At 37.7% G+C, this 8,857-nt stretch overlaps 1 protein-coding gene across 1 annotated transcript; it reads left to right on the top strand.

Moving 5' to 3' along the window:
• Window positions 1-5,080: 5,080 nt before the first annotated feature.
• Window positions 5,081-8,237, top strand: LOC103699977 (transcription factor MYB78). Its single transcript, XM_039121176.3, has 3 exons — window positions 5,081-5,671; window positions 6,306-6,435; window positions 7,395-8,237. The coding sequence occupies exons 1-3, from the start codon at window positions 5,512-5,514 to the stop codon at window positions 7,930-7,932; spliced, it is 828 nt and encodes a 275-aa protein (XP_038977104.1). The 5' UTR covers window positions 5,081-5,511; the 3' UTR covers window positions 7,933-8,237.
• The last annotated feature ends 620 nt before the right edge of the window (window positions 8,238-8,857 follow it).

Here is an 8,857-nt window from a genome sequence, read left to right as displayed (position 1 = left end):
GGCTACTGTTTTGATCTTAAAATTTCTTTTCTAATTGATTGTCTCTAATTTGATGCTGCAAAACTTAGTAAGCCAACTATTTTGGCATTTTTTATCCTTTAAGCAGACATCATATGAAATAGTATATGGCTAGGGATTTGTGATCCAATAATGTAGCAACAATGCTGAATTAAGAAGTAGCCAAAGTGATTTAATTTGTTTGTGCTAGTCCAAGTGCTATATCAAATTAGATTATCACTTCTAGCTACTACTTTTGCAATCATGAGCAATCAATGCATCTTTTCTTGTTTTAACACTTCCATTTTTGTAGGCTAGACCCTAGCATTAACTCTATTTCGATATTACATTATTATAATTATCAAAATATGAGATGATGCATCAGTTGCGTAATGTTCAAGCTAGATTAAAAGTTATCACTATGTAATCTACTAATTTTGACCAATAAATCAACGAACATTCTAGCTATTAGAAGGCGCACCATAGCATCAACTATAATTCATTCATTACTACTTTCTCTTAATATGGCATCATTCTACCACTAGGGTTTGAAAATTGGATCCCTTCCAAGTAGAGAGACAAGTCAATCGGTTAAGGTTGGTTGGCACTTTGTATAATTTCTTCACTTTAAAATTCAATCTCTAAATTAACAAAACCAAATAATTACCACTAACCATTAGGATCTTAGTCTACGAAGGACAGAGAATTTTGAGACTTTAGATTATTCTTCGAAAGATTGTATTTCTTCGCTTATTTATTTTCCATTACTACGAGACAATGACCCAGTACTTGAACATGGAACACATTTCAACCCCATTCACTTTCTCTTCGTTTTCTTGCCTCCCACTCTCGAATAGTAAAAAGGAGGGATGGCAAGAAACTCCCCCAGTAATGCCACAAGGGAACACAGAAATATACTTCAAACTTCCATCAACTCATATTTTATTCTACCCTCGGCCGACTTTTCTTTGTCATGGTGCTTGCCTTCCCGTCCTTCTTTATGTCTTCATTTTGGAGGTACTTGGATTTTGAAACGTGCGTTGAGGTCTTCGTGTTTGACCCGAAGCCCGTACTCGCGGAACTCCATCTCCCAAACTCCACCGTCACTTTCATCCTCATTTCGTGGCAAAGAGAGACTTTGGGGTGGCCTCTAATTATTCCGGTCCAAATAAATTATATTTATACATTAACCCTATCCTTTATAAGTATCTAACATCTATATGATATATAGCTGATGTAGGATTAAACATACATCTGTATGGATTCTCAGATCTTACATACTTTTTTAGTTTAAACCATGAGATATTCATTAGATTAAGTATTGAAATTTATTTAAATCTGATCAAAAATATAACAATTAATTCATAGTCAATTCAAATAGATTTGTAATATAGTATTTCCTAACACATATAGGGCTCGTTTGGTTCGCGGAAATCATTTTTTCTTCTAGGAATATGATTCTTGAGAAGCAGATTCCTAGGAAGAGGATGCGTGGGAAAGTACTTTTGGTATGTTTGGTTGATAATGAGAAAGTGACAGATTTACAGAGTGCTTATGTTTGGTTGACCATCCACTTTCCTGAGAAAGTTATGTATAATTTCTATTATATACTTAATAAAAATTAGGTCTTTAATGTCTCTTTAATGATGAAGGGCTTTTTTGAGAAAAAATAAAAATGGAGTGATTTCCAGCTCACGGAAAAGTAACTTTCCTATGTTTTTTATCAGAAAGACTTTTCCATGAAACATGGAAATCATATTCCCATGAAATACAACTTTCCCGCCTCTCTCCTTTGAAAACTCCAACCAAACAAGAGGCATCTCATTATTTTTCCGTTGACCATACTTTCCTCTCTTCTTTTTCCGTGAACCAAACGAGCCGATAAGCTATAGGCTAGATCCACTCTGAAACATTTTGTAATAACTGATGTCCACACCCAAAAAGATCAGCCAAAAAGGTGTTATTTTGATTTTTTGATCCTGTAAAAATATCCACGATCTGCACACTGTGGATGTAACAATCCAGAACCTCACCCAAAATAGCTAGCCGGAAGGTATTATTTGGGTTCCTTGATCCTGTATAAGTACCCAAGATCTACCCAGCGAATAACCGATGTGGGACTAAACACACGCCCGCACGGCTCCTCACATACTTCCCCCGTTCAAGCCCTGACGTCCTCGTCAGGCTAAGGGTTCAAATCTATTCAAATCTAATCACAAACACCACGATCGACCCGTGGTCAGCACCCAAGATCTACCCAGCGAATAACCGATGTGGGACTAAACACACGCCCGCACGGCTCCTCACATACTTTCTCCGTTCAAGCTCTGACGTCCTTGTCAGGCTAAGGGTTCAAATCTATTCAAATCTAATCACAAACATCACGATCGACCCGTGGTCAGCCCCAATATATCCGTGCTGCAGTGTCCTCTAGTCCACATAGGTTATGGGCCGGGTCCGCTCTGATACCATTTGTAACAACCCAGAACCTCACCCAAAATGGCTAGCCGGAAGGTATTATTTGGGTTCCTTGATCCTGTATAAATACCCAAGATCTACCCAGCGAATAACCGATGTGGGACTAAACACACGTCCGCACGGATCTTCACAGTGGAACTAAATACACACCCACATGGTTCTTCTATAAATTTGTAATAATCTAAAATTTTATCTAAAAAGGTTTGTCGGAAGATACACTAGCATTAGTAGAGTAGTGCTGCATGTATGATGTAATATTAATGACATGAAGGCTCAAGATTCTGAATGAATTGCTTATTATATGGCGGCCTTTATTGTTTATATGGCGGCCTTTGCTGATATAGTCGTTGCGTCTCTCATGCCTGGTCTGGGGGAAGTCCCATTTATTTGGAGGTGATCTACGTATACTAGATGAGAATTCTTTTACTTAAAAGCTTTTGAATCAATAAACATTGTGTTATAGATCGCACTTAAATATGTGTCTAATAAGATGGTAGAGCACACAAACATATAACCTCCCAAAATGATGTCAACTCTGCAGCACATACCAGATATTTAACCCTGGTGAACTTACTACGCAAAAGAAGCAGCAAAACTGATGATGAGTAAGATGAAACTAACAAATCATTATCAACTTAAATAAGCAAACAAGAATGTTAAAAAGGGATCCAAATTAATTAAAAGATAGTTTTGTAGTATCGAATGACCAAGGTGATGTGGCACGATGAGATTCATCCAGCTCACCGATTATATAGCAGACTAGATGTATCTGAAAACTCTCCAAGGTATTCTGGTCGGACCTAAGTGGGCTGACCATAGATTTGAGATGACTGATCTCCAAGACCGATATCTCTTAGCTTAGCTCGGTGACCTTAACCACTGATTCGAGCAAAGCAAAACCTTCCCACGGAGGAAGCAGCTTGGTCCCTCTACTTCAATTTTGCACTAGCTCCAGCAATTTCACCACGTCTCAGGTTATTACAATACGTCCCTAAGGGGCATTTGGTAACCCCAACGGGATCACCACGCTGATTCAAGATCTCCAGTAATCCGAATGCGGGGGTGATCTAATCCTCCGTGATCTAAGATCAATGTGTTTGGTAGGCTATGGTCCAGTGATTAAAAATTTTCGGGTATCTATAAGTAACTTGTTTGGTATGATACGGGGATCCAAGATCACCGACCACATAATACCACAAATACCCCTGATACATCTTAGATGGATTTTTTATGTGTTTTTAATTCTCATGAATAAAAAATATAAGTCAATATGCTAATTCCTATAATAGCTCCATAATTTTGTCACATATTCTACTTTTAGTAGTCCTTATCATATATTTATTAATCATATAAAATATATTATAATAAGATATTAATATATTTATCAATATATTAATTATTAATATATTCTATAAAAATATATTTATTACTCCTATAAATTATTAATCTTATAAAATATATTATTTTTAATTATAGAATTAATATTTTTATTTATACTTATAATAGATTTTTTAATACTAATAATTATTTTGATTAGAAAAATAAGGTAAATGTAGGAGTAATATATTAAATATTTTCATTATATAAATATAAAATATAATAATATATTTCTACTATAATTTAAAATTATCCTTCAATAATAATATGATTAGTAATATATTATAATATAATATATATTATTAATATAATATATAATATCAACATAATATTATGTATATATATATAACATTGACATAATATATTGATGGTATGTTGGTATATCAATTTTTCTCCTAAATTGAGGAATATTTTTGTCTTTAACTTTCAACCCAGGATCACTGTCCTGGGTTGATCTTGGATTTCTGACCTCAAGGATGGGTATCCCATCATCGGGTTAGGTAGTGATTTGAGGAGTAGAGGTGATTTAGGATCACCTCCACGTAGGATCACCGTGGTGCAACTAAATACGGTGATCTCATCACCTTCACCTATATCACCCTTGATCCTAGGACGATCACCTCATACCAAATGCCCCCTAAGAGTGTTATACCACGTCAGTAGTTTGTTATGGTACAATTCTAAGTTTGTTGGGATATGATTCGTCGCGAAGTCCTTCGCAAAAAAGTAAATAAAAAAAATCATCCGAGCTTGGGGAAACTTTATCTCTCTGTTCCTTATTTCTACATTTTCATTTAAAATCCTTTCCGACTTAAGCATCGGAAAGTCTGGCCAGAGTCAATCCGATGAGCTCTCATCTTTGTCTGTTATCTTGTAGGTCCATTGAGATAGTGTGCATCGGCGTCCCGAGATCAGCGGCAATGGATAATATTTTAGTTTCACTGCCAATAAAATCCAATTACATTAGAAAATAGGCACTAAGCCTTCTATCTAGGAATAGACCTAGATTGGATGTTATCATTGTAAGTCCTTATCAGGGACACCAAAAATTCCTGACATATATTCAATACAATAATATCTCTTCCTACATGCTTCTAGGAGTCTCAAAAAGAATTGTTGGCTACACTCGAAAGCCAGCAGTAAGAACATGAAGTGGGTCCACATTTGTCACCAGGGCCAGTAAAATATTAAAAACAAATAGCCAATGCCCACAAGTGTGAACTGTGAAGATTAGTCCAAACTCCAGAGCAAGGACTGAGGCTATACACGTAGGATGCGAGAAGCCTGAGAGAGAGAGAGAGAGAGAGAGAGAGGAAAACAGAGAAAACAGGGGAGGAGGGAAGAAAAATCAGACTTCAAACCCTTCTCACACCGTTTAGCTTTTCCAAATTAAGACCTCCACTTCCGGATTAATTAAAGAGGCTTAAACCAATCTCATTTCGGCCTCCTCTTCCCACTTCCATCACATGTCTCTTTTCTCGCCCTTTCTATAATACCCCTCCACTCTTCCCATCTTTCAACTCCAATCCCATCCCCATCCATCGCACCCTCAGCTCCCTATCTTTCCCAGTCTATCTATCTACCAGAATCTCTCCTTTTATCTATATATATCTCCCTATTTAACAGAGAAGTCAGAGAGAGAACTGGTAGAGAGTAGGAATGGAAGTCCATGGAAGGGTGCTCAGCTCTGCAACACCACCAAGTGAGGAGGAGATGGACCTCAGAAGAGGCCCTTGGACTGTGGAAGAAGACCTTAAGCTCATCAACTACATCACTGTCCATGGCGATGGCCGATGGAACACTCTCGCCCGTTGTGCAGGTATGAGCTAGAGATCATCACGACCGATTTCGATTACTACCTCCTTGTCTTGTTAATAACTCCCTGCTATCTTTAGAATCCTCCTCCCTTCTGTTTTGGCCATGACCCATTTCATAAACCAGAGTAGCAGTGCAACACCACAGAGGAGATATATGAGTACGTAAATGATATTTTAGGATGAACTTTCCTAGTTTTTACTGAAAGTATCCATAGGTAACAAGAGGAAGATAAGATACAAAGATGTTTATACTCTGCCATTAGAAGAGATGGCATATTGATCATATAAGAAGGTGGGCCTTCTTAGGCATGCATAGTTTAGATATTTGTACCATCCATAACATGGCCTACAAACCTGCGGTTTCAGCTAAATTTAGTAGAATTAAACAGATGGGTTTTCTCAAAATCAATTACTCTCTCTCTCTCTCTCTCTCTCTCTCTCTCTCATATTCATTATGAATAAAATATTAACCAAGGCACGCATGCTCCGATATAACAATAAAAAAAAACATGGATAAGATTATCCACGCCTTATGTTATGCTCATAGACGTAGCTAAAGGTTCGCATCAGATTTGTTCATATTAAACATATGAGATTCTTCTACTAATGCAAGTTTGTCATGTTCCAATGGAACAGGGCTGAAACGGACAGGCAAGAGCTGCAGGCTCCGGTGGCTCAACTATCTCCGGCCGGATGTCCGGCGTGGAAACATTACTCCTGAAGAACAACTCCTTATCCTAGAGCTCCACTCCCGTTGGGGAAACAGGTAATCATACCATCAGCATCTGTTACATAGTGATGTAAATACTTGTGAAACTACTGTGGTTGATTTCTAGTTTCTAGCCAAAATTATTCCCTGTTATCTTTCTGAGATCCCTGGATTCCTGTTTGTTTGTGTACAGTCCTTTCTTTTTTGGTGAAACTTCGTGCACATTCATATTGACAGTCCTTTGATGTTATTTGCTAGCTTTTCATAGTACACAATGCACTGCTACATGTCTTGGTGGAACATCATAATCACGTAATGCAAAACAACTACAATGCAACACGCTTCCTCTAGAAACTTATATCATTTTTTTTCCTTTCTTTTCCATTTTTTTTTTTTTGGGTGGGAGCAATGACAAAGTTGCTCCTGTCCACACTTTACATGTGTCGACTACTGATTTAACTTGCATGTCCTTCTTAATGAACAGAAAGTACATGACCTCATAGCATGGTTACCAAAATCACATGTGGTAGCTTATAGAATCATCTTATTGAGAGGTTGACAATAAAACCTCTTCCATAGAAGCTGCCACTTGTGTTCTTATCAATCAATGACATTGTAAATTAGCCAATAAAGTATTCGGTGCTTGTGCACACACACATAGCTGTAATACATGCACTGTTTCGGCCCATCGACTATGGGACTGGATTCGAAAAGAATGTTTAATCTTTTTTTACACAAAATCTCTTTGATGTCCATTGGCATAACATTGTTTTCGGTCAAAGAAAGATTAATCATTCTTTCATGAACAAGATACACTCCTGTCGCATAGACTACATAATGTGCACGATGATGATTCGCATGACTGCTTGCATTCGCAAGTGGCTTCGAGATAAAATACTCATTAGAAACATAAGAAAGTTAGGAGACAATTTCACACCGTCCAAGTCTACACGCTTCCTCTTTTCAAAATTCCTTTTCTCCTCTTTGGCTGATCACCTTTTGGAATCCACCAACAGATGGTCGAAAATAGCACAGCACCTTCCCGGGAGGACCGACAACGAGATAAAGAATTATTGGAGGACCAGAGTGCAAAAGCAAGCCAAGCAGCTCCAGTGCGACGTCAACAGCAAGAAGTTCAAAGACGCCATGCGCTATATTTGGATGCCTCGCCTCGTCGAACGCATCCGGGCAGCCTCGGGCAGCTCCCTCCAAGCCTCCAACCCCCTGCCCGACTGCCCGACCGAGCAGCCCGGGCAGGCCTGGCCCTGCCCGGAGAGCTCGGCCTCTGCCCCGGCCGGGTCGAACTCGTCTGACTCGGTCGTGACTCACTTCTCGTCACCTCCCGCCTCGGACTCGTTCACGGGCGATTATCATAATTATCCTGGCTGTATTCAGGGAGGTGAGAATAAGAGCGGCGACGGCATCCAGGCCGGGTTTGCTCAGTTGGACGGAGGGTGGTACGAGAACCGGGAAATGTTTGACTTTGAGCAAGGCGGGTGGGGAGAGAATTTGTGGAACTTAGAGGACAATTGGTTCATGCAACAAGAAGTTTAAGAATTCAAAAGAGAAGAAAATTTGTAGAAAAAAGAGATCAATTTAAGTGTGCAATTTATTAAAAAAGGAAGGGGAGAAATAGAAAGAGGAGACGAAAATGATGCAAACGGGGGAGTTTTAGAATTTCCTATCATTTTCCCCCTCAACCTTTTGATTTATATAAGTTCTTAACTTGGGGATATATGAATTTATTCTTTCTTTGAGGATGTAATAGGAGAATGTCTTAATATTTTGTGGCTTTGTAATTCTAATAAAATCTCAATTGTGAATTGCTAACAGCATATTCATTCAGTGTTTTCCTTTAATATCTTGGTCTTACTTGTAGTCTCTGCAGTGCTCTAGTAATTTTATACTTATTCATTGCCAAGTATATTTAAGAAGTGCGTACACATATATTTTGCGCTGGTTAAAGATGAAGTGTTAGAGATTCATATAATGGTATAAGTGGGTGCACTATTTTTGTCTACAAAAAGATGGCGATATAATTTTATGATATAATCAAAATTATTGAAAATTTTTCAAAAGTTGGCGGTGAGTAATCAAAGTTAGAAATTCGGTATAAATATATTTGCCACCATTTTTCCTCATTTGCTGGTAGATAAAGCAAAGTATTAATTTAGACAAGAGTTAATAATATGATAATTTGGATCTTTAAAGAACCATAGCTATATCAATCTTTGTTATCATAATTTATTATTTTATTCAAATTTTAGTTTTAACTATGCTATAGACACTAAGAAATAGGTCTATATATCATCGATCTTAGACTGCCATGGATTATGACTTCTTATTCTCACGAATGCTGCAAATGAATACAAAGATAGGACTAGGCTATACAATGCACGACCTTCTCTTACATGGCATCCTATAATTTATTTTTCAAGAATTATTAACTTAAAATTAAGAAGAAAACTTTGTGGCACTT

Source organism: Phoenix dactylifera, chromosome 2 (genome assembly GCF_051530095.1).
Source record: "Phoenix dactylifera cultivar Ajwa chromosome 2, Ajwa_hap1_PhDact_Kaust_v1.1, whole genome shotgun sequence".
NCBI lineage: Eukaryota > Viridiplantae > Streptophyta > Magnoliopsida > Arecales > Arecaceae > Phoenix > Phoenix dactylifera.
Note: the sequence above shows the minus strand (reverse complement) of the source record. Positions and strands in the feature narration are given on the sequence as shown.